The sequence below is a fragment of the Antechinus flavipes genome, chromosome 3, assembly GCF_016432865.1.
Source record: "Antechinus flavipes isolate AdamAnt ecotype Samford, QLD, Australia chromosome 3, AdamAnt_v2, whole genome shotgun sequence".
NCBI classification, from domain to species: domain Eukaryota; kingdom Metazoa; phylum Chordata; class Mammalia; order Dasyuromorphia; family Dasyuridae; genus Antechinus; species Antechinus flavipes.
The window spans coordinates 53,946,050-53,973,806 of record NC_067400.1 but is presented as its reverse complement, the minus strand read 5'-3'; the positions used below and the strand labels follow the sequence as shown (position 1 = coordinate 53,973,806).

General features: G+C 34.1%; 1 protein-coding gene across 4 annotated transcripts in view; it reads right to left on the bottom strand.

The window, feature by feature from the left end:
- SPHKAP (SPHK1 interactor, AKAP domain containing) overlaps positions 1–27,757 on the bottom strand; it is a 154,231-nt gene that overhangs the window by 94,941 nt on the left and 31,533 nt on the right. For 2 of the 4 annotated variants that reach the window (XM_051983382.1, XM_051983384.1), the window contains exon 1: positions 8,096–8,521. In XM_051983382.1, coding sequence (XP_051839342.1) covers positions 8,096–8,245 — 150 coding nt within the window. In that variant the 5' untranslated portion in view covers positions 8,246–8,521. Of the gene's footprint in view, positions 1–8,095; positions 8,540–27,757 lie in introns of those variants that run through there. The other 2 variants (XM_051983383.1, XM_051983385.1) reach the window with 2 other exon arrangements.

Sequence of the window (27,757 nt, the reverse complement as noted above, 5' to 3'; positions counted from 1 at the left end):
TGGAATTTATTCTCCTTCACCTCAGCACTGCTAGGCAAAATCTGCAGAAGGTTGTAGGTCTTTGTAAGGAAGAAAATACTTCCCAACAGCTACTGTTGTCTAAAAGCAATGTGAGTGTACTGATTTGCAAGTGTTATACAGACCTTCAAGCAAAGGCCAGATGACCATTTGTTTGAGATTCTTGTCCAGATATGGGTATAATAGGACAGTCTCTTAGGTCTCAGAGATTATTTGATTCTATGAAAGCTGATAATTTTGGGAAAATGTAGTAGCATGGAAGAAAAAAATCAACATAAAATTTGTGATATTCTTTTGTTACTTTGGACAATATAATTAAATGTTAATGTTTTTTTTTTTAATTCTTACATGCACTGACAGACTTCTGAAACTTTTTGTTTATTTATTCCCTCTCACCAATGCCTAGAAGCTTCTTCATGAAATAACATTGAATTAAATTTTAGGCATAAAATGTAACATTCTAAAACAATTTCTTTTGACTTTTCATGTAATATTAGATAGATAAGGTACAAAATATGAAAAACAGTCTTTTTACTATTAAAAGTATTGGTTATCATTTTAAAGAGATTTATTTTGAAGTTGGGCCTTCAGTTTTATCTTTGGAATGTAATATGGTAGCATGTTAAATTTTTCTTTGCTGTTTTTTATTCTGGAAGATAACTGGTTCAATTAAGGGCAGAGCACATTAAGATTATTGATATTTGACTTTCTGCCTGGCTTATATTATGTATAGAGAGAAATGGTGAGGATAATAGGCAGGAGAATTGGGTTTAGCATCTTTGTCAATGCTTCTCTTTAGAAAGAAATAATTGTGATGACCGTGTTAGCACCCTGGATACCTTAGAATCAGCCAGAGTCAGGATAAACAAAAGTACTTAGTCTTTATTCTTAGTCTTTAGAGTAGGATTGAATTGGATGGAAACAGAAAATCCGCGACCTCCTTCTTCCTTGTCTACCGCCAAAGTAACCCTGGCTAGTCTTACTCCACCCTTCTACAATTCTCTGTATACACCAATTATTGAGCCAGCACAGGATAGTGGGAAGGGCCATTTTCCAAGCACATGCCCATAGAGTATTGTCCAATTGGTAGTTAGCCTCAAGTGCTCGAATCGACCCTCAGTGCATCAACTCAAGAGCTTTAGCCCTTTACAAATAATGATACAAAATAAGGCATAGAGATAGGGAACTTAACTTAAAAAAGGCAAAATGATAACTTAGTGGAAGTTGAAGGCATTCAGTGACCTCAGAAAAGCATATCAAGAAAAATGAGGAAGAAGAGAATGGAAAAATAAAAGAGGGCCAACTAAAGGAAAATGTAAGTTTATAGGAAATAACTGCCTCCAAGTGTTGCTTAGAAGAGGGATTAAACTTGCTTTTCTTTTCTTTAGGGGGTAGAATAATAAACAAGGGAATGGAAATTGCAAAAAGGCAATATATCTTTATATTAAGAAAATCTTCCTAAAGAATATTCAAAAGTAGAAGGAATACTTCAGGAGAAAATGACTTCTGGAACTCCCTTGGATGGTCTGGATTTCAACTAATCCATCTCTTCTCATCTGCAAAAATTGTCTACTTCCTTCCATAAATCTTCTGTAGAAGGAGCACATCCCATGTGAGAGGTATCTTCATCTACATCTTTTGACATAGAATAGATACAAGGGGATCAGGCTGGCTGCCTATTATCTCTCACTCTCACTACATTGTTGATTCACTTCTTTATCTAGGCAATTAACAAATCAAGAAATATTTATTAATAGTGCAAGGCACTGTGCTAGGCTCTGGGTATACATAAATCAAGGAAACAATTGCTACTTATAATGAGTTTGCAAGCTAATGAAGGTAATAACAAGGCCATACACACATGTATATGTGTATATGTGTATGTATAAATATATGTGTGTATATATATATATATATATATATATATATATATATATATATATATATATATAACTTATCTGTTGACATCTTTTAAACCATTTATCCTGCACAAGGGCTCATTGGTAATAAGTTGTCTCTTACTCATGCTTACCATGCACCTCTCCATTGCCATGTGACTATTTTGTAACTTGAATACCTCAGAGACTTGGTTCTTTGATTTCTCTCTATAATCCTTTATGCTAATGGATCTCTTAGTTCATGAATTAAAGTGACAACCTTTCCATTTTTGATTTTCCTCTAAATAATATATTCTAGACTTTTATCAGGATTAGAAAACAATCTCATCAGCATCTAATATGAAGACTACTAGTTCTCTTTGATGAAAATGAGGAAACTCTCCTATTCCCTATAGTTTTTCTTTTATAACCTTGTCTGGAGAACTATAACTTCCTGCTTAGTTTCTCTGAATCTAAGGATTCCTCACTGTCTGGTTAATTTTTCTCATCTTTCTTGAATGCTATTTTCTTCAAGGGGATAATCTAGTTCAAAAATCTTAAGCCTCTCTTATGACATCATAACTCTAGAACTGAAAGGGGCTGATAGGAAACTTAGGACTGGGGAGGTTAAATATTAGCCCAAGATCATACAGATAACGGACACCAGAGGTCAAGAACAGTGATCTTTCCATTGTACCTTATTCAAAGTATTCTTGTGTATTCTCATTTGGAGAAAAGAGATACCATGATAGCATCATTCTCTTGCCATAGTCTTGCAATGTGATAGCAGGATAGAGTCACCTATCCGGTAGAGAGGAGAATTTGCTGATCAGGGATCACAGCATGAAGAATGTACTCTCCTTCAACTGCTATTTCCAAAAGTACAAAACATATATGTTTTACTATCAGAAAGAAAAGCCCATCTCTGCTGCAGGGAGCCACTACTTAAAATTCCAAAGTGGTAAAACTTTTCAAAAACACTAATCATAATGCAACATCTTTTTCCCTTAAAAATAATCCATAGGTTCTTAAATCTTGCAATGGCTTTTAATCAAAAGCAATAAAATTGTGACCTATAATATCTATAAATTCTAATTTTTATATAGGAGGTAACCTTTCAATATCTCCTTTGTATAATGATTCCTGAAAAGATTAAGTGAATTATTTTAATTAATTACAGCTCATCAGAAAAATATGAGATTGGATGAAAGTGCGTTTTGCAGAATAAGATGAAATGTCAAGGGACATCCGAAGGGGCCCTCTTTCAAATGGATCTGTGCTGCCTAAGGCAATATCTTTAGTACAGCTTGAAGAGAACCACTTCTGCCTAGAAAATCTCCAGCAACTTGAAAGACCTAATCAGATGGCTTGTTAAGATCAAACCTTGCCTCTAGAAACCCAGAAGTGTTTTCAGTCCAGTGATTCTACTAAGTTCAAGTTTAAAATAGATTTAATTAACACGATTAAAAAAAAGGTGGTGAAATGGTAGGTTGATTTTCCTTCAACTTTTTTTTTCACATAAAAGCCTCATTAGGAGAGTTGGTTATAGTATCTCCTGTCTATCAGAATTGCAGTTTGAGGAGCAAAACACACACTATAAATATCTGGTTGTTGTTGGCGATGTGAAATTGAATATAATCCTTTTGATCGTGGAAATTGAGCAAGTCAGTACTGTATACTATGCATAATGGCTTTCTTTTATTATTGATTATTAAGAATACTCCTCTTCCAGAATGAAGGATAAACAACAATCTCTGAGTAGTAGTAGTTGCCCACTGAGAACTCAACTGTCCATTCTATTTGGAAAACATAGTTCCTTCCTTCTTTTTCTTTTCTTTTTCCTTTCTTCCCTCCTCTCTCTATTTCTCCCCTGCTTTCCTTTCTCTCTCCCTTCCTTCTTTTCTCCTTTGTCCTCTTCCTCCTTTCTCTCCCTCTGTTCATATAGAGAATTCTGGTATTTTGCCCCCAAAATATAAAATTTGATTGCTGAAACCTAGCAAGATATCTTGGGTTTACAGGTTATATTTCTTTTTTATGAATTATGCTTTAAACCCAAACCACTTTAGCTCTCACTGATTTCTCAACAATAGGTCTTAGCCCAAGTGTCACTGGGTGGTTGTTTAGGTTCTGATGGTTCAGAGTGAATATAAATAGCCAGAAACTATGAAGGTCTTCTACCTGACCCAGTTGATTTTTCATTAGATAAAAGAAACTATTTTTGTCCTTATTTCTTACCTAACCTTAATCATTGGATGGGTCTTGCTTAAGACAAACAGGCCTCTTAAAGACCTTTTCTTAAAAAGGTCACTGCATGAAGTCGGTGGGGGCATCACCAATTGTTCTGATATTTATCTTTCCACTGGGCTCAGATGACTCCAGAAGAGAGAGGGAGGCTGGCAACTTTGCACAGCCCTGTTTCACTTAAATTCAATTCACCTGAAAGTCATGACATCACCTTCCTAATACCATGATGCCTTTTCTAGAAAGAAGGACAAACAAGCAACAATTCCAACATTTAGAATGAATAGAATAGGGAGTAGAGAGCTGGTCTTGTAGTCAAGAGATGCTTCTGATTCTCATTAACTATGTTACTGTGGCCAAGATACTTCACTTCTCTGATTCTCAGTTTCCCTGTATGTAAACTAGAATCACTCCTTTAGGCTATTGTGATGAAAGTGCTTTTTATGTTTTAAGACTTTGAGGTACTATAAAAATATGAGCTATTACTTGGTCTGTATTTTAAAGCATTTTCTTTCCTTTCTTAAATGGGAGTTTGCATTGGTATCAAGAATCAAAGACATGGTACAAGGTTTCGGGTTATATCTGATGACCATCCTAAAGTCTCAGCTCTAACTTCTTCCTCAGCTTTAGGAATTCCAAATTCAACATGTTGCACATTAAACTCATTTTTTTCTATTATTAAAGCTTCTCCTTTTTTTCTTTATTCCTGTTAAAGGGATACTCATCCTCCAATGACCCAGCTTATAGACATCATAAACTTGGAGCACTGGGAAATGGGATGTACCTTATTTTGGTTGGCCCCAGAGAGCAGCATGAGAAGCTTGAGTGGAAGGTTCAAAGAGACACATTTAGTTTTGCCGTAAGGAAAAAAATGTTCCAAATAACAAAGGATACCCAAGAATGGAATGAGATCCTTAAAGGATAATGGTTTATACCTCCTTGAAGACTTTTAAACAAAGACCAGATGATCAATTATAGGGTATGTTGTAGTTTATTGATACCCTTTCCTCCTATATAATTCACCCCCAGTGTTTGAAATATGTTTTAGACTAAATAATCTTTGAGGTTTTTTCCTTCTCCAATAGTCTTTGATTCCATGATTCAGTCATCTTTAACTCTTCCCTTTTTGACAAATTACTTTACAAATAAAATCAGATAATAACTCCTTTTGTTTCTATTTCTACAACATCTGTTGCACCAGCACCTTTTTTAAAATTCCCATTATAATTCAACATTTAGCCACTTCTCATCTATATTATTTTATTCATTTTTTCTTTTCTATTGTTTATCTTCAATCCCATTCATCATATACATTGAATAATATTCTAAAAGTACTTTTATGAAGGGGAAGATTTTTAAAATAAAGTATGACTTCTTGATCTTGACATAAATAAATCTCAAAAAAGATCTGGCCCATATTTTTCACATGCTCTTGGTTAAATGAATTTGGACTCTCTTTGATCATCCATTCTTGCATTGTTTTTCCCTGTCTCTGTAACTTTGTTCACATCAACCCTATGCCTGGATGACTTTAGATCATTCCATCTCATTCCAACCTTCATCTTCCTTCTATTGAAAACCCACTCTTCTTTCATGGACTGAAGCAGATGCAACTACCCTATGATCTTTCCCCCTTTGCTTTATCTTACTATCTTGCTTCATTTGTATTTATGTGATCCTATCTTGGATCATATCTTTATTATTAGGAGGGCCCATTCACATTTATCTGTACTAGCACCTAATATATTGTAGCCACATTATTCAATTAGTTTTATCTTTAAAAAGAAAAATCTAAATAGTTGCTTCTTAAAGCTTCTTTCACTTTCAGATTAAGTTCTAGTGCCCTGTGATCTCAGCACACATACACATACACAAATCATATTTATAATTTAATTTTAAACTTTGGATATTTGATTTAAACGGAATGGCAGGAGATGGAAAAAATGTAGTTGGAATATCAAGCGAAACACTTCTGCTACCATTTGGAGGGCATCAGTCCCACTACACTCACCATTTCTCTCTCATATTTTGATTACTATGCTGACTAAAATTCCACAATGTAAATTCATTCCTTTCTGAAGGTACATTGTAGGACTTTAAAAACAGAGACTCTGGGAAGGCTACCCATTCTTATTAGATATTTTACAACATTGATATACCCTCAATTAATTTCATATCTATCTTATAATAATATATTTAAGCTTTTAATTTTTTAAAACTTTTGTAAAGTTATTATACAAGGAAGATTCCTTCCCACTCATATTTGTTGGTTATGTGACCTCTCCTACTTCTACGCTAAGAGTACTTCTTGTCCATGTGTTATTTGGGATTTAATCTGATAATTTCCTATGACATCTCTTGCCTAGTTTTCCTCTAAGTATTATTTAACTTTTCATGTATTGCCACATGTGGTTGTCTGATCTTTTTTTAATTGATTGTAATCTCAGAGTCCCTAGGTAAGTATTTGGTTATGTAGATAATAACTGACACTTTTAAACAACAATTTAAAGTTTACACAATGCTTACATACTTTGTTTTATCTGAGTTTCACAACAGCTTTATGTTATAGCTTCTCCAGATATTATGACACCCATTTTAGAAATGAGGAAATTGAGACTCAGAGAGAATTTAAATAACTTGCTCACTATGCCAGCCTGCTTCATATAAGGAGAAACCAAGGAATTGTTCTAATGGTAAATGTGGTGAAATTAGCATAGCAGATGGGAGATTAAAACTATGTTAGAATATGTTGACACTGTTATATGTCTCTGGCTTTTACATTTGTAATTATAGTAAAATTACCCTATAGGTTCTACTCCAGGAAAGAAGACCCAAGTCTGAGCTATGATTTGAGACTTGGAGTTAGGGAAACAATATAGTACATTGTATATAACAGACACTTAATACACAATAGAAATACAAGAATCCACTGTAACCACAGGTTTGAGACTAGAAAGACAATCAAGGAGCCTGGCTCCTAGTCTTAGGCAACATGACCTTAAGCAAGCCACTTTATCTGGCATTTGCTTTACATATTTATAAAATTGTGAGGTTGGACTAAAGAATCTCTGACTTCCTTTATACTTTTAACATTCAGTGATCTGCACATTCAATTGGTATCTGATTGGAGTTTTGAAGTAAGATGAGGATTCTGAAAGTCAGAAATGAGGAGGAAGTACATTTCAGACATGGAAATGGCTTGTGCAAATACTTGGAAGTTAAAGAGATGACACATTTATAAAGAATCCATCTATGCTGGGTAGAGCCTTTATGAAAGATTTATAAGAAAAACATGTATTAAGATCATAGAAGAGGAGAAAGCATAGAGAGATTGTGATCCATCATAGATCCATTAAAGTCACTTCAATTCTATAAATATCTCTGAATGCACTGGATTGGAATCAGGAAGACTCAACTTTATGAGTTCAAATCTGATCTCAGACATTAACTAGTGTGACCCTGAGCAAATAACTTAACCTGTTTCCCTCAGTTCCATATCTGTAAAAATAAGTTGGAGAAGAAAACGGCAAACCATTCTAATATGTTTGCTAAAGAGCCTCCAAAATGAAGTTATAGACAGTTGGATATGACTGAAATGACTCAACAACAACAAATGTAGTCAGAACACAATTCCAGCAATGTCCCTTTCTTTGTAGACTTATTCAAGGTCAAAGAAAATATTATAAAATTACTATAGCTTTTGAATATATTGTGAATGGGTTAGTGTCTCTAAGCATTGAATATTAAGAAAAACAATGACAAAAAGATAAACAACTATCACCAGAAAATTCATATTTTAGAAACTCACTAAAGAATAATAAAATTTCTAGGTGATTATCATTGTTTTCTTCCTTCCTTCCTTGTACATACTTTTAAATAAAAGCCATAGGAGATAATAAATACAGGTTGATTGCCAAGCCCTTCCTTTGAGGTGAAAGTAAAGATTAAAGAGAGGTTACCTTTTTACAGGCTGTGACTGAGCTCCCCAAACTGCTTCCTGAACTTTCAGTGCCACTGCACTGTTGCTCGGAAACTTCATACATCAATGAGGATTCAAAGTTGCTGATGGACACACAAAAAGAAAACATGTTCCAGTAAGTTACAGACATTAACAAGAATGGTCACAAAAATGACTAAAAGATCAATCAACCAAAAAAAAAAAACCTCTACTCCCCCTAAAACCCCAGTAAAACCCATCATATAATTTCTTAGAAATCTTTTCTAGATTGCTTCAAACCCAGTTCATTGGTGGACTTTTCCTTGTTTGCCTCAGCTTTCTTAATTTGTAGACTCATCATAAATTTTCCTGTTGTATATAGGAAATTGCAGTGTTATCTATGCCTGCAGCCAACTATAATGCTTAGATGGACAGAATCACATCTGCTTGCCTTTAATAATACCCTAGTGATTATCATGACCATGTTTTCTTAAGTTAACAGTTGTACAAGGATTCTTAACCTTTTTTCCATGGCATTGACTTCTTCCTTTCCATCATAACATTCTGGTGAAGCGTACAGATCCTTTTTTAGAAATAATATTTTAAAATAAAAAAACTAAAATACTCAGGTTAAAAAAAACAATTATATAAAATATCATCACAATATTAAAATACAAGTTGATGGGCTGGGGTTAAGAACTCTTTTCTGAGATTCAGAGAATATCAGAACTTCTAGATCAACTAATTAAATCCCTTCATTTTTCAAAGTAGGGAATTGATGTCTAGAAAGATGGCATGATATGTCCAAAAAGTGAATGATTGAATTCTTTATTGTATCTTACATCAAACTATCACAAAAAAGAAAACACCTGAGGTTTTTTTCCCCCTACTTCACAACCATCTAGAGACATGAGTTATGTTGTAAAGTGGGAACTTCTTCCTACATAAGTTGGACTACATGACATCTAAGATTCCTTTCAAGTCTAAGATTCTTCAGTTCTGTGGTTCTGATCTTCAGAATGAGGCAGCATGAAATCTGATAAATCTAATGTTTTAAAAGCATTATTGGTAAATAACATTTTAAAATAAAAAACATAAAAAAACAAACAAAACCGGGGGCAGCTAGATAGCATAGTGGATAGATCGTCGACCCTGAAGTAAGGAGGACCTTCCTGCCTCAGACATTTAATACTTCCTAGCTATATGACCCTGGGCAAGTCACTTAACCCCAATTGCCTCAGTAAAAAAAAATCAAAGACCACAACTTTAGGTGGTTAAACTATAATATAATATATGATAACATATAATAGAATAAATTTAATATTTTAAAAAGATTTTTAATATCTTTTCCTATAGCTCCTTCAACACATATTGTTTTCCCCTATTTTTATCAACTTTGCTGATAAATCTGAGGTAGAAACCCAGAGTCACTTTATGTGCATTCTCTAATTATTAGTGATTTGGAGAAGTTCTAAAAAATATGGAAGTAGATCCTCTTGATGGTCTTTTCTTGGGAACTTCCTGTTCATACCTTTGACCATTTATCAATTAGGTAATGACTCCTAAACTTATAAATATGAATAAGTATTTATATATACTAGAAATGACACTTTATTCAGAGAAATTTGCTACAAATTTCTTGACCTGGTGCTTATTTCCCTTATAATTTTAGGCACATTAGTTTTGTTTCTACAAAACCTTTTGAATTTTATGTAATCAAAATTATAGATTTTCAATCCCTTGTTTAGTTCTGAACTACTCCTCTATTTATAGATTTGTCAGCTAATGTTGCCTTGGTCTTCTAATTCACTTATGATGTTACCTATTATGTCTAGATCATGTAGCAATCTGGAGTTCAGCTTGATTTGTGGTATGAGGTGTTGACATAAACCTAATTTCTGCCAGACTGAGTTCCAGTTTTTCCAACTTCTTTTTGTACAGTTATTTTGGAAAGTAATTTATCACCTGGTCCTACTTTACCCAGCAATACTATTCATTACTAGGCCCATACCCAAAAGAAATTAAAGAAAGAAGAAAAGGTCTTGAATGTCAATATCCCCTTTCCCAACACAGACACATTTTGTGATGGAAAAGAACTGAAAACAAAGATGTCAATAAACAAATGATGGCATATTAATTCAATAGTTCATATCTCTATATGAAATGATGAAGATTTCAGAGAAATATGGAAAGTCATTTATATACTGATATTAAGTAACAATTTACATAAGTCAATAATCATAAAAATGAACAGTGTTTAGGGACTAAAGAAATATGATCATCTTTTTTTGATCTGATTTTTCTTATGTAGCACAATAAATATGGAAATATGTTTTAGAAGAATTACACATGTTTAACTTATATTGTATTCCTTGCTGTCTAGGGAAGGGAAGTGAGGGTAAGAAGGGGAAAAATTTGGAATAAAAGGTTTTGCAAGGATGAATGTTGAAAACTATCTTTGCATTTAATTTAAAAACAGAAAACTTAATAAAAATTTTAAAAAATGCTAGCCATTTCTTGGCAAAGAATACATATGCAAAATAAAACACATTTTTGACATGGAAAATATAGAATATAATATATTTATTACAATGGTTTGCCTTTTTGTGGGATTGAGATGGGAGGGAGAGCATATACATGCGTGGTAATTGAAAAAATGAATTTCATCTAAAAAGGACAATTTAAAGGATAGTAAAGTTCACAGTTTTGAAAATATTGTGATTTGCAATTTAAAATATTACATTAGATCTTTAATTCTACTTGAATGCCAGCCATTTATTTTTTTTCAATACAAGATATATGAAAATTTATCTACTGATATTCAAACATTCTTGTAATTTTTCATCTAATTCTGAACATAATGTCACAACTTTTCCCCTAAAAAGTATCAACAAAAAGTATTTCATAAGAATCATGCTTTTTTAGTTGATTTATTTTAAGAGTTGCATTTCTATGCCAGATTTTTAAACTTTACACTTATAAATTTTTTTCAGTTCAGTAGATCATGAGTCATATAATTAATGAAGTAAACATGAACTTTTTTCTGTTAATATACAGTTAAACCATTAAAAATCTATGAATTGTGTCCATTCATATTTTTAAAATGTATATATATATAGATAAAGAAATTACACAATTATACAAATGGATATACAATTTGTATACAAAATATATGTGTATATGTGCACATATACATGTATTTGAAAATATATGTTATTTAAACATATATACACACATATGTGTCGTGTGTGTGTGTGTGTGTGTGTGTGTGTGTAGGATTCAAAGTAGGATTCAAAGAAAGAGCAGGATTCAAATAGTCTCTGAAGCATTGGGGTTGAGTGATCCTGGAGAAATCACTTAACTTCTCAGTGCTCAAGGAAACTTTCAGACTATAATTTGCAGAAGAAATGTTGACCTAAATTGATGGAGAGAATTTATTAATCTGGGAGTTCCCTATATCAGTGAAATTAAAGTTTCAGATAAAAGCAAAATAAAAATTGATCCAATCTGCAACACTTAAAGAATATTAGGCAATTTAGACAAAAATTCTGTTCTAAATAATTTAGTAAGAATACATCTTAAAAATTAAATCTGAAGAACAGTTGATATAAGCTTCCTATAGTACCTGACGCATAGTAGATGCTTGATGAATGCTTGTTGAATCGATTCAGACTGAGACTAGATATATTCCAATAATGTCACAAATTTTATCTATGAATATTAAAGATACAGCAACATTATTTGGTTATATTGGAGAGGGTTTGTATAGCCAACCATGAAATAGAATAGGACATATATGGAGCTATTCTATTCTTTTGTTGACCCAACCTATTTTTGCATTTTTTTTAGTGATAATAATAACCTCCCCTTGAGGTATTCTAGCATTTGATATGAGCCATATGTAAAAGTTTCTTCTGTATGCCATCATCAAAGGGGAATATAAACTAAGTTATCATTCTGATTTCTTCTTAAATCCAAATAGCATTCCAGGCTTTGCTTCTTATGAGCTATGTTATCTGGGTTAAGTCACTTCCTCTCTGAACTTTTGTTTCTTCAACAAAATAGAAAAGCATAACAATTGATTGTAGGATCCCAGATTTAGAGATAGAAAGAACTTATAGATCATCTGCTGGGATGTCCTCAACTTCACAGATGAGAAAACCAACATTCAAGGAATACAAGTGGTCCAAAGTCATACAGGTAAGCCATAGGTCCAGAATTTTAAATCAGATCTTCTTAATACCTCAGAACTCCTATATAGGTTCTTTAAGATATTGGATCTTCTAAATTTAGCTCATTTAAGATAGAACCTAAGGGCATTTCAGTGGTGTAGTGGATAGAGCACCAGGCCCGGATTAAGCAAATCTCACACACTTACCAGAGTTAAAATCTGGCCTTACACACTTACCAGCTGTGTGTCCCTGAATCTGGTTTGCCTCACTTTTGTTATCTTTAAAATAGACTGGAAAAGAGAAGCGCAGACCACTCTAAGTATCTTTGTCAAGAACACCCCAAATGAGGTCATGAAGAGCCGGACATGACTGAAACTATTGAATGACAACAAAAACAGAAGATACCACACAACAACGTATCTTCCCAGATGGGGAAAAATTGAGGGGAAAAAAGAACACTATGCATGCAAATCTTGAAGGTCTCTTCCAGTTCTAAAGCTATAATTCTGAGATTCTTTTTGACACGGCTTTGTGTCAGAGAGTCCTTGATTTCTGTCCAGAAACAGAAAAGTATCCATCACCACTTGCAAACAGATTTGAATTCTCTAAAACTGACCAAAATTAAAGATTGTTTCAGTATGAATAATGAGGGCTACGAGCCAAGGAAAGGAGGAATTAGTCTCTGTAGGAGACAGGGTCATGTTGTGTGTAGGAGGGGCAGAGTAACTGACCATATGTTAAAATAGCCATTGTGTTCTATCACTCGTGAATCCTTGTGGGACCCCAGGTGGGCTGATGGATCCCTTTCGTCACATCAAATCCCAGGACATATGCCTATTTTGTTATGTTTCCCCTTTATCTTTTACTGAGCCAAAGCATCAAATAGAAGGAACAATCTGGCTCGGGGAAGTGACCGGGTGGAGAGCTTAGCTGGAGGTATCCGGCTCCTAGTGACCTCACAAAGCATAGGGACAGAATACCTCACTTTACCACTCCTGGCCATACCTGGACATGCTGCTACTCACTCATTTCCCTCTGTGCCTACCATCTTCCATGCTAGAAGGAAGCCTATAAGATAACAAAAAGAACAGGCTCAATTATAAATCAAAATATAGATGCTATTTAAAGTGACAAGAAACTGATTGGAATTAACTTTGAATAATGCCCGTTGTCCAAAATCTTATGTAGAGAAGATGTGTTTCTCCAGCTGAGCATCATACACGAGTATAGATGGATGATACTGGGTTATTTTATCTAATTTTTTTTGGTACAGAAGACAATCTGTTGCTGTACCTTTGAAATGATAATATAATTTATGGAGATGATTTTAGTTCCCAGGGAAGCTCCGACAGGATATGTCAAAAGTGCCAGAGACAAGAAACTAATCCATTTATTAAAATCTTTTCTTTTTGGTATGGAGGAGTTTGCTACAGGATTCAAGTGTACTCCTCCCACCCCCACTAGCGATTAGTGCTAATCACTAAATTGACAAGCTCTTTATTGAGAATTCTGTGATGAATATTACTATTATCAAATCCCTTCAGAAGGATAAAGTGTTAAAATGCTATAAAAGAGAACTATTTTATATGATAAGATAAAACAAGAGTGGAAAGAACGCAAAGTGAAGGCAAGAAAACAAATTTTGAAGTGGGTTTTAAAAAATCAACCTTCAATTGTGTTAGGAGAGGGAGGCAACCCAGCCCTCTTTGAGTATAATAACACTTGATAACTCACTACTTGTGTGATCTTGGGAGTCATTCAACCTAATTCTCTGGAACTCAGTATCCTCACCCATAAATTGAAGACACTGGACAAAATGGCTTTGGAGGTTTCTCCTATTTCTATGATCCTATGAGACTTCTAGGTTTCATCAACAAAAGTATACCCTCTCTGATATTTATCAAAAGACTCCTTTCCCTTGAGAAAACTTAGTGTGAATTTCTGTGGCTGATAATATTCATCACTTGATAGGAAAACTTCTGTTAATGAGACTTTCTGCATTTGATTAAGCTGATTTGAGACAACAGTTTCAGGCTTCCTTGCTAATATTTAAGCCTTTCTAGCTTGATAGGAATTGCCATTTTGGATCTTGTTAGACATATGAGAACCTAGAGAAGCCTCCACATCATGTTGAGAAATTGGAAGTAGAAGGAAATATTCTGATATTACAAGTATGTATGTATATATATATATATATATATATATATATATATATATATATATATATATGGAGTGTTATTAATGTATAACACGGAGTGTTATTAATTGTTGAAGTGAGTCAGTTAGAACAGTCCAAGAGGATGATTCTATTGGGAGGGAAATTATATGGTGCCTGAAGAATGTTAGGATTGCTGCAGCTATTCAACATAGCCACCAGCATGGTGACTGTAGATAGATGGAACAGTGAATGGAACACTAGACTTTGAATCAGGAAGATCTCAGTTCAATGGTAGCCTCAGATACTTTTTTGGATTGGTGTTACCCAAAGCAAGTCACTTAGTCTGTCTTATTTTTCTCCTGTATAAAAAAAGAAATGATAACAGTACTTACTTCCCAAAGTTGTTGGGAGGATATGAGATATTTGTAATGTGCATATAAGTGTAAGCTATTATTTTTAGTGGTAATGGACTCCATAGCAATTTGATATTATGACATAAAATTACCCAAATAAAATTGTGTATTAGATAGATACATAAATAGATAAATCACTTGTCAAATGTTACTTTATGCCAGGCTCTGTGTTAAGTGCTGGTGATGCAAATAGAAAAAAAAAACAACAACAAAAATTAATAATCTTTACTTACAAGGAAAACAGCACAAAACATAAAGAGGATCTAGAAAATAAAGGAGTATGTGTTTGTGCGCGCGTGTGTGTTCACACTCCTGTGTGTGGAGGGGAGGGAATGAATTGCCAATTCTGAGACTTGATACAGTCATTTCCAGGCATCTGGTAGGGAGGTAGAGCACAGAAGAGAGCATGGATAGGGCTCCCTCACTAAATTATAATACTAGTCTTGGCTTTATGAGTCTCTGAAATAGTAAAATAGCAGATAATCTTAAATTAAAAGAAAATCTAAGCTTTAAATATATGTGTATGAATTGCAAGGTATTTCCCTAAATACCTTTAAATAGGTTCTAGAATCACAGAATAGTTGAATCTCAGATTTGGAAGAAAACTCATAATCCAATTAGTTCAGTCTATACATGAATGGACTCCTAGTAGTCATTCAGTTTTTGTTTGAGGAGCTTTGATAAGAGAATGAGGGAGAGGGTGATGGTAGAAGGAAATCTCTTACTACAAAAGCAGCTCATCTCTATAGCTGTAATGGTTAGGAAGAGTCTCCCGAGATCTAGCCTAAAATTTTCTTCATAAACCCTATGAGTATGGCTACTAGGTCACACAGTGGATAAAGTGCTAGTCAGGGAGTCAGGAAGATTGATTTTTCTGAGTTCATATTTGGTCTCAGACACTTAACTAGCTGTCTGACCCTGAGTAAATCACTTAACCCTGTTTGCCTCAGTTTCTCATTTGAGCTGGAGAAGGACATGGTAAACTATTACAGTATCTATTTTTAACAAGAAAACCTCAAATGGGATAATGAAGAGTTCGATACACTTGAAAAATGACTGAACAAAGCCTTATGGAAATGATAAAATAACATTACCAGAATTATTTTGATGAGTATAACAAAAAAGATCTAAAGGTTTGTTTCAGCAAAACAAACAGTACATAGCTACCATCTGGTAGCTCCTCATAGTCCATTATCATCATCATTATCATCACCATCATCATCTGACATCATCATTTTCATCCTCTTCATCATTACCAATCATTTATTGAAAACAAAGCATTATAATAAGGTACTGATAATCCAAAGAAGCATTAGGCACAAACTTTGACCTTGAGGATCAATGACCCAGACAAAAGGAATATCTCTAAGGATCTGCTTCAGGACAAACCGACTAAAAGAGGAGGTTCTTTTAGCCAAAGAGATTCATCAGGCTGAAGTTTTTGAACAGTGGTGAAAGGTTTATTCCACAGTACCCTGAAGAGTGGAACAATGATTACTAAAACTAACACAAGGACATAGGATTATAGATTTTGACTTAGAATATATGAAGCACATTTCCTCCATTTTACAGATGACAATGTTGAAATTCAGAGAAGTGTGACTTGCCCAGTATCACAAAGGAAGCAATTGGCAAAGCCCAGATTCAAATCAGAGCCACTAGTTCCAAATTCAATACTCTAGTTGTCTCCCTTCTCCAAAGTGCATTTTTCCAAAAAAAATCTAAAAAATGGGAGATGATCTCTAAGATCTACCATGTTATGGATCTTTCTGTTATGTTTCCTTTATCATTTTTCATTTCCTTGACATTTCAATCTGATTTTTGCCCATTCTGTGCTAGGTCTCAGGGAAGGACATAGATAGAAGAATGTAGTCATTATCTTTCATGAGTTTGATGCGTTTTTAAAAATATTTATAGTTCTGGATAGGTTCTATTTAGAGACTAATTTGTTTAAAGGTACAAGTCATCAAGTTTGGTTTTTTCCCAATAAAAGTAATTTCCATTGTGAATGTTTTTTTTTTTTTTTTTGGTCCAGAATGTTCTTCAGTCCTTGGGTATTCTGAAGAACAAAGATATTATTTAAGCATTAAACACAGAAGACATTCATCAAAGACACTCAGAAGAACAATTTCCTGTTATGGTAAAACTACATTGATTGCTGGTAAACCACAAAAGCAGACAAACTGTCCTTATATACAATTAAAGATGGGGTGAGACTTTTTCATTCTGGGATGATGATGAAGGCAAAGGGAGTATTCCAATAGGGATAGTCTCTGTGGCTAGAAAAATGAAAGCAAAGAACACAGAGTCCATTTAGCACCCTGGAAAAGACTGCTATACAATATACATTTTTAACATACCTATCCCAAAGAAGCAAAGAAAGAAACAAGCATTTACTAAGTTACTATATCCCACACGTTGTGTTAAATGTTTGCAAATATCATCTCATTTGATCCTCACAATTACTTTGGGGCAGGAGTTGGAAAGAGATGCTATAATTATCTCTATTAATAGTTAAGGACACTTAGTCAATTAGATTAAGGGACTTGTCCAAGGAAACAGTAATAACTGTCTCGGGCAGTGTTGGAATTCAGATCTTTCTGACTCCAGACCTAGCATCCTGTCCATTGTACTATTTAACTGATTTAAGTTGTAATGTTATAAAACCGTCTGGTTTTCCATTACTTGTATTCATTATAGTTTATTTAACTGTGAGCTGGTTCACTCAAAATTATTAAGCACCAACAAATCTCTAAATGTAGTGATAATTTTCCTGCAGGATACCATATGGTATTATATATTATATTAAAGAATGTAAATTCCAGAATACCCCAGGATAATACTAATGAAAATAGATCCTGCTGATATTGTTTCAGAAATGTCAAGATCCAACACTGCAAAAAGTCAAGTAATATTATCAGATTTTAAAAGATTTGCTCCTTATTAAAGAAGGTTTCTAGTACACATTTCTATTAAATGCCTATAGTCATTTCTTCTATTGAATCTATCCAATTAAAACTGACTGCTCTTTATTTTTTTAATCAAAGACTTAATCAAACTTTTAATGACTAATTAGTACCAATACTATACTAATTATTCTAAAAAAATTCAGAGATTCCTTTTATAAAAAAAAATGGGCCTAATATCTAAATCAGAGAAGGATAAAGTATAGAAGAATAATAAGACTAATTTTATTAGTGAAGTCATTCAAAATTTCAAAAAAAGTCATATAAAACACTATAGCAATCCATACAAGAATACCAGGGATTCTTATTAAGCAAATATGCTTTAATATCAGATAGTAAAAAAAAATAAGCAAATTAAAAAAATCCAAAACCCCATGATTATCTCAAGATGCAGAATAAAGATTTTGAGAAAGCAAATATCATTTATGCTAGAACTCCTACTAAATATAGGCATAGAGGGACCTGTTGTAATATTGTAAATATTATTCTTTATTAAGACTTGAGTATCAGCATTGAATAAGAAAAACCCTTGGAATTATTATGGAGGGATCATTTGAGAGGAAACTGTTTTTATGAATAACATTCCTTTTTAAAAATGCTCTTGAATTTGCATAGCAAGATTAGTGAAAGTGACTGAAAGTGTTCTTATTCTAAACATATGCAGGTTGATGAACTTGACAAGTGAATGTATAGAAAATTCAAATGAGAACTTTAGAAACAGATTGGTTATTGATGTTATTTAGGATCATGTGAGGATTTTGAAATTCTACAATTTTTTTTCTTACCACCTAAGCTACTCTTTTTATTCAGTCTAGTCTTATATTTTTGAATTCAAATTCTGCATTTGATACTTACCAATTCTGTGACTCTAGGCAAGTTATTCAATATCTCTCAGATTCAGTTTTCTCATCCGTAAAATGAGAATCCTAGCACTGCCTTCACAAGGTTGTGAGAAACAAATGAGATAGCATATACAATAGAGTTTTCAAACATGGGACAATTTTCTTGTAGTTGAACAAAATTGAGATAAAACTGAAAATATTTAACAAAATAAATAACATAGATAATGTTAATGTGTGGCTTTCTAAGCCAATATATCCACAAAGATCTTTATACAGTTTGGTGGTTCTATTTCTATTTGCTTTTGATACCAGGAGCAAGTAGCAAATGTTAAAGTACCCTATAAAATGCTAGCTAATAGATAAATGTATGATAAAGCAGGCAGGTGACAATGTAAATAGAAGATTGAGGATAACAGGATTATAAATCTAGACCTGGAAGATCTAGGCCTCAGAAGCAACCTCATCTAATCTCTTCATTTTGTAGAAGAATAATTTGATTTTTATTCATTGTTTAAAATTTGTTCAGTCATTCCAATCATGGTCGACTCTTTGTGACCCCCGTTCGGGTTTTCTTGGCAGAGATATTTTAGTAGTTTATCATTTCTTTCTCTAATTCATTTTACAGATGAGAAACTGAGGGAAATAGAATTGTGACTTATTCAGTATCACATGCTAGCAAGTATCTGAGAAAGATGAGTCTTCCTGACTCTAAGCCCAGTATTGTATTCACTATGCCCACCTAGCTGCTCCCTAACTGGTAAAGTAACGCTAAAAAACAGTAATAATTAAAATGGATCACTTGCATTTGCATAAATGATAGCCACTTCTTAGTAAAAAGCAATTCTATCAAATTAACTACCTTCAATTTAAACCCTAAATTATGCAAAAGAAGTCCTTGATTTTTACACTGTTAAGGTGTTACTTAGTTTAGAATATGACAGTAATGGATAAATTCCATGTCATGCAAAATCCTCTTATATTTGTGGTAACCTTAAAATATCTACTGGCTAGAGCTAGTGAAATATGAAAATCTCATCATAAGCAGATGCCAGTTACAAGACTTGGATTATAATATAAAAAGCAAAACAGGCACGAGCTTATGAATACAGCATAAGAAGTTGTACAGTTAGGTAGAACATGGTAGCAATGAGGCAAAAACAGAACATGATTCTTGCATGGGATTCATATTAGTTTAGATAATTCATTGCCTATATAACCAACACAAATCTAAGTAATAAGATTACATACCAGAAAATATATCTCAGGAGGAAGTATGGATGGTCTGGCACAACTTACAAGGAATACTGGGAAAACAACTTCAATCTCATTAGCAGGTCAATGGCTTGCTCCATCTTATAGCTTGAATAGCTTATTATTTTAATGGTGCAAGGATTTATGTGTGTTCTTGAACAGGACAGCATTGCTAACACAGAAAGCAATTGCTACTGCCAGAGAGCTTGATAAATTCTTTTCTTTTTTCCTTTAGATTCTTATTTTATTTATTTATTTATTTGGTTGTTTTATTTTCAAAATATATGCATAGATAATTTTCAACATTCACCCTTGCAAAATCTTGTGTTCCAAAATTTTTTCCTCCCTCCCACCCCTTCTCCTAGGTGTAAAGTATCCAATATATGTTGAACATGGGCAATTCTTATATATATATTTCCACAATTATATGCTGCACAAGAAAAATCAGATCAAAAAGGAAAATATATGAGAAAGAAAACGATGCAGAGCTTGATAAGTTCTGAAAAGTCTATAGACTTGTTAGGAATTTGGAGAGTTATAAGTCATCCAGAGTATCTTACCAGCATGACTGAATTTTGCTGCATTGAGGCCTTAGAATTAAAAAGAAAAGAAACCATTTCTGACTCATTTCACTAGAGTTAGTGCAGCTTCCCATTATGTCTGATCTGTAACAGAGGCCCTAAAACTTTTCCTGATCTTGGCTAGTGTCCAAAGTACACTTCTAATATTCATCTCATCATGACGGCTGTCTCCTGTTGCTGGGCTCCTATTCCCTGTTATACACAGCTCATTAGAGCTTCCTTTCATACCAATCTCACTTCCACTGGATTTCCAAATTGGGAATAGCATGTAGGGCAATTATGTATAAATTCACAATGTTTAACTTGGTCCCCACCATTAGGAGGCACAAAGCTTCACATGTATTGGGCATAGTGTGCCCAAATTAACTTCTGATAGAAAATCAATGTTGCTTGCTCTTTACAACAGCTACTGCTGGACTTATTTTCAATTTTATCATCATTAAGACCAGGTAACTCAATGAAAGGCTCAGTTCCCTAGAGTAGCATTATAGCAAGGCTACATGAGGCCATTGACGTCATCTTGCCTATGTCTGCATACAGGAGTCAACGGAAATAACACTTTAGAAGCTTGTTATTGGGCAAAATAAAGTACATGTAATGGAAGCAACCTTCTTCTTCCTATCTTTCTCCAAGCCACGGGAAAGCCTCACAAATTTATATTAATTGGAAGTCAAACTAAGGAAACCAAGTTTTCTTTTCTTGAAGTCTGAGTTATGGAATTGTGAAAAATAAACATATTTCTATAATTCAAATTCAATTAAAGTATTGCCTGATGGTAGTAATTACCATGCCAATTATTTATAAGTGAATAGATGTTTCTAAAACTTGATACTTGAAAACAGTTTGCTCTCAAGTATTATAGAAAATCCCACTCTAATCATGGTTATTTAGCAAACCTTTTCTGCACAGATATTACAATGCTTAACTTAAGTTAGGCCTTTGCTCTAATTAACATAAATTTCAAATCAACGGAGCAGAATTAATGAGATTTTTCTGCAATGAGGAAAAAATGGGGAAAGTATTAGCTTGAAATATGCATAAGGGCTGTCTTACAGTCTTAGAACTGATGCTTCATGTTGCCTGAGGAGAATTAACTGAAGAATAACTAAAGAGTATACAATGGGTTATATACAAATGTACTTATTTCCACATAGAATAGACAAACAGCATTTGGGGCCTCTCTCTAAAGCCTTATCTTTTTAATATTTGTGCATCATACAACTGCACTTTAGTGAATTCTTTGCATAAATGAGATATTTTCAATCAGAAAAAAACATTTTTGCTCCACTGATCAGTCTAATCTGTGAATTGTGTTTTGCTTGTTTTTGGAAACTGAGTTTTTTTAGTTTACTGGGGATAGAAGTACAGTGGTAATTTGTGAACCTGATCCCAGTGGTGATCAGTTTTGATATGCTTTATTTCCAGTGTGGGCTAGTTCATCCATCCTTTGGAGGCTTCCCTTAATTTTAAGGGTTCATTATATTAGTACTAGACTTAATGTGGACATCCAATTGGCTTTAACCAACTCAGAATTCCTATGCTCAAGTGACTCATCAGGTTCAGTCTTCCCAGGTGCAGGAAATTACAGATATATTCTGCTTAAAATATTATGGTCTTTATAATGGTATTTCTACTGAGTAGATGTCCATCAGTTGGGGAATGGCTGAATAAGTTATGGTATATGAATGTTATGGAATATTATTGTTCTATAAGAAACTATTAGCAGAATGATTTTAGAGAGGTCTGGAGAGACTTACATGCATTGATGCTAAGAGAAGTGAGTAGAACCAGGAGATCATTGTACATGGCAACAAGATTATACAATGATCAATTCTGATGGATATGTCTCTTCTCAACAATGAAATGATTCAGGCCAGTTCCAATGATATTGTGATGAAGAGAACCATCTGCTCCCTGAGAGAGTATTGTGGAACTGAGTGTGAAACACAACATAGTATTTTCACTTTTTTGTTGTTGTTTGCTTGCATTTTTTTCTCATTTTTTTTTTTGCTTTTTAATCTGATACTTCTTGTGCAACACGATATTTGTGGAAATATGTATAGAAGAATTGTACATGCTTAACATATATTCAATTACTTGCTATCTAGGGAGGGGGGTAAGGAGAAGGGAGGAGACAAATTTGAAACACAAAGTTTTGCAAGAGTAAAGGTTGAAAATTATCCATGCAGATGTTTTGAAAATAAAAAGCTTTAATGAAAAATTATATATATATAGTGAGTATGTCTTGCAAAATTCCAACTTTAACATTATGTTGAAAAGTATTTTATTAGAAATTGTACTAGATTTCAAGTTTTTTCTCCTCTCTCTAAAAAGAATGATGATGCTTTACCACTTCAAGATATAGTACAATTTCAATTAGGTTTTTGTTAGTCTTTTCACCAAAATCAAAGAATCAATATACTGCATCTGCATCTCTTAGTCTGTACCAATCAATCCACAAGCATTTATTCAACACTTACATTCTGTGTTCATCTGAGAATCATGGAACTCCACAACCTTAGAATAATAAAGATTGTAGGTGAGTCAAGGACAAGGAAAGGATATAGGAAGTCCACTTGTGTTTGAGGAAGATAAAAGACATCCACAAATAGAGGTAAACTGGAAGAGTAAGTGGGATAAAAGAATGATAATAACAGATGACCTGCAAATTAGAAAACATTTATTTTGGATCTTCCATGTGCCAAGCACTATGCTAGGCATCAGGGATACAAATAAAAAAGTAAGACAATTTCTTTCCTCAGAAACCTTGAATCCTAGTGGGAGAAAGATTTATTATATCCATATATAGAAAAATACAAAATTCAAACTATAAAATACAAAGATTTACGAGTGTGAGGAAAGGTGGCACTAATAACTGAGAAAGTCAGGAAGGATTTCTTCAAGGAGGAGACACTTAAGCTAAACCTTGAACGTGTTCCAAGAGAAGATGTAGCATGTGTTATGAATAGCAAATAGACTTAGTTTAGATGAAGTGTGTGTGGGTCACATAGTAATTACTCAATAAATGCTTTATTATTCTGTCAAAAGCACTGATATTACTAAGGATGATGTTTATATGTCTTTTCTATCTTTACATCTCTTTCCTAGGAACCTCATTTTTCTTAGGGAATAACTTGGTTGTACAACTAAATGGGGCTTACAACAGCCCACAGAGAAAACACTTCAGTGAAATGGAGATTACCACAAAATGGATGTCAACTCAGCAGGCTTGAAAATCCTCTAGAATAATTCTGCTTTGCTCTAGCTTTTGGGAGATTTACTTAAATTACTGAAAAAAGCTCCAGATGGAGTTTTTGGATTAGAGAAATAATTCATCTACAGCAGAGAAGTCAGTTGAAAAGAGGCAACTATCTCCTGATGGGGAAAATGCGGACCAGGGATCCAAGCTAATGACCTTTGTTTTTTGTAGCTGTCTCAATGGACTGAGCACTGCTTCACTGGTGATTTAAAACCTCCAAAGACTGAGGATGCTTTTTAAAGGAGCTGATATTCCACTCAGTCTAAAAGAAGGGGATTAGAAATAACTAAAACCACTTGACTGAACTTTGCCAAGGTGATACTTGATAGCATAGTGTTGTCAAGCAAGAAGCCATTCCTTCAGTGTCACAGTTAAATGGATATTTGCCTTGACACAACTTTTGAGATGCTCTCAAAGGATTGTTACCATAAAGTCACAGATTTAGAACAACCAGAACATCATGGTCATCTTGTCCATAAACCTTCTCAGCCTCCATTTTACAGATTAGGAAACCAAATGCCAAAGTCTTGCTCAAGATCACATAGTAATAAGTAGCAATTAGAATTTGAACCCTGTTCCTCTGACTCCAAATGTAGCACCTTTGACATGCTGTCTTCCCTATTAGAATGTAAGTTCCTTGAGAGTAGGAGCTATCTTATCTTCTTGTATTCCCCCTCCCAAGCATTTAGCAGTGTTTGTCACATAAAAACATTTATGAATATTGTTTTCAACTCGTTTCTTAGAAATCATACCAAAGAATGTATTTTCCATGATATTATTATTATTAGTATGCTTAATCTATATGGGAGAACAGATCCTCAGGATGTATCTTCTCAGTGGGAAGTTCCTTGAGGAACTTTTCAGGTATAAAATATATCAGAACAGCTCTCTATGCTTTGCTTAGGCTCTTGGCTCTTGGCTCCTACCCTTCCTCCTGTATCTTCTTTCATAGAAAGTAACTCTATTGAAATATTTCAAGAAGCTGGAGCTTCTATTTTGGCACCTGCCTCCTTATCTCCTCCATGAAGATCAGGGAGTGTATTTTGGGGGAGGAGAAAAGCAACCAACTAAACCACTACAGCCACTGCAGATGTTCCTGCCCAGGGAATTGGAGGGCTAGGGCAAGGACCTCACTGAAAGAGGTCAGAATGTAAAGTGGATAGAGGCAAGCTTGGGAGCAAAGAAGATCTGGATTCAAGAACTGCTTGCATTATATCCTATTTGCTCTAAATTTCTTTCCTTGAACTCGCTTCTCACATCTGCCTCTGAAAAGTACTAACTGGGTGACCATGGACAAACATCTTCACTTCAGATGAGAGACCTATTGATAGATTTCAGGGGGTTAAGGGAATTTGGATAGGAAAAAGAAGTAGTTTCCTCTTTATTTTCATTGAACTATTGGATTTCTTTAAATTATAATTTATTTTTAATAACCAAAACATGATTCTGAGAAGGGGTTCCTAGGCTTTATCAGATTGCCAAAGAAATCTATGATATAAAACAATGGCTAAGAACCATGTGGTTTATGGATTTTCATTTTAAGAATACTTTTGTAATTTTTCCCGAAATTATTGTAGTCTTCTATTTTGGGGCTGAATTGAGAGATATAGATTGACATTGCTTAAAAATTGGAAGGGACCTCATTTAGTTTCAAACCTCATTTTGCAGAAGGGGAAATTGTGACCAAGTAAATGGAAGTACTCTGACTAAACTGGTAAGTGGTAGACATGGGATTCAAACCTAGGATTTTTGACTCCTCATTCAGCATTCCCTCCTCTCTCCACAGTACCAGTCAAAAGCATCAAATAATTACCGTACTTTCCCCACAGCCCAATTAATTAATAAACTGAAAACAGCTATGGGGATTTGAAACTCTAGAGAAATCAATGTCAGAGATAACAAAAGCCAATGATGATGGGTGTTAAATTTTAGGAAGCAGATATGCTCAAACTAATTTGTTCTGGGTTGCTGTCAAGGCACAGTTGATGTCAATTATAATTATATTCTGCAAAGAGGTATAAATCTAGTGGAGCAATGTCAAAAGCAGGGAATTCAGCAAGCATGGCCAACTCAGAATGATGCACATTAAGTTCACGTTCATCTGAAAAATATGCATATGCATGAGTTAGCTATTCCATGAATAATACTGTAATTTCAAGATCCTATTATTTTATATTGGAATCTCATATATAGAGAATAGTAGTGAATTCTTCTTTGTCAGAGGACTCTGACTACTCTTGCTTTCCTATGGTAGCCATTTGAACTGGGTTCGAATCTTGATTGCTATTTTCTACTTATGTGATCTTGAGCAAGACAGTTTGCTTTGGCTCAGGTTCCTAATCTGTAAAACGAAGGGTGAGCAAGTATGTGGAGAAGATGAACAGAATTTCCTTCTTCTTCCAAATCCTAGTGCTATCTCAGAGGCCAAGAAACAATAATAACACATGTTTATGTAGGTCTTAAAAGTTTACAAAGTGCTTTCTTGAAAAAGGCCCTGTAAGATAGATAGTAAAACTGTTATTATGCAGAGACCAAAAGAGGGAAATTGATTTTCCTGTGACCACACAGTTAATGAAAGTGAGAGACACGATTTGACTCTTTCTCTTAAAACCAAAGTACAATGTCTTTTACTCTGAATCTTTTTTCTCTGCAAAATAAAAAAAAAATCCACAAACAAACAAACAACAACATCACCTGGCCAAAAATCACTTTTTCATCCAGTTTGAGTCTAAATTCAAAATCCTTCAGGAGAAGCAAGAAATCCCTTATTACTAATAATTTTATTAATTGATCATCATCTATTATCACTTTCTGGGAGAGCAGATCCTAGAGGCATGGGACATGGAAAAAAATGGGACATGCTTTATTTATTTATTTATTTTTTAAATTTTTATTTAATAATTACTTTATATTGACAGAATCCATGCCAGGGTAATTTTTTTACAACATTATCCCTTGCACTCATTTCTGTTCCGATTTTTCCCCTCCCTCCCTCCACCCCCTCCCCTAGATGGCAAGCAGTCCTATATATGTTGGATATGTTGCAGTATATCCTAGATACAATATATGTTTGCAGAACCGAACAGTTCTCTTGTTGCATAGGGAGAATTGGATTCAGAAGGTATAAATAACCCGGGAAGAAAAACAAAAATGCAGATAGTTCACATTCGTTTCCCAGTGTTCTTTCTTTGTATGTAGCTGCTTCTGTCCATCATTTATCAATTGAAACTCAGGTCTCTTTGTCAAAGAAATCCACTTCCATCAAAATATGTTGAAGTGTATAATGATCTCCTAGTTCTGCTCATTTCACTTAGCATCAGTTCATGTAAGTCTCGCCAGTCCTCTCTGTATTCATCCCGCTGGTCATTCCTTACAGAAGAGTAATATTCCATAACATTCATATACCACAATTTACCCAGCCATTCTCCAATTGATGGGGATCCATTCATTTTCCAGCTTCTAGCCACTACAAACAGGGCTGCTACAAACATTTTGGCACATACAGATCCCTTTCCCTTCTTTAGTATTTCTTTGGGATATAAGCCCAATAGAAACACTGCTGGGTCAAAGGGTATGCACAGTTTGATAACTTTTTGGGCATAATTCCAGATTGTTCTCCAGAATGGTTGGATTCGTTCACAACTCCACCAACAATGCATTAGTGTGGGACATGTTTTAACAGGAAGAAGAAAGAAGGACAGTCCAGTCAATGTGGTATTCAGTGAGGAGTAAACATTAAGAGTTCTAGCTAAATGAAAGCAAGAGTGATGGAGTTCTGCAGAACCTACTCGATACCTACACTTAGGGCTGACTTTCATAACCACTAGATTTGTCCTTGTCAACTTTTACTCTCTCACATCCCACAACCAATTTAAACCTCTTGGACATGGCTCGAGGACAGGACATTAAGTTTGTTCAGCTACTCATATGGTTGATATGAAGATTCAAAAGATTTAAAACTATATTTGGAGAATAAGTAGTGGTAGAAAATTTTATGGGATGTTTGAAATAAAATGTTAGCTATTATCTAAACTTATAGATT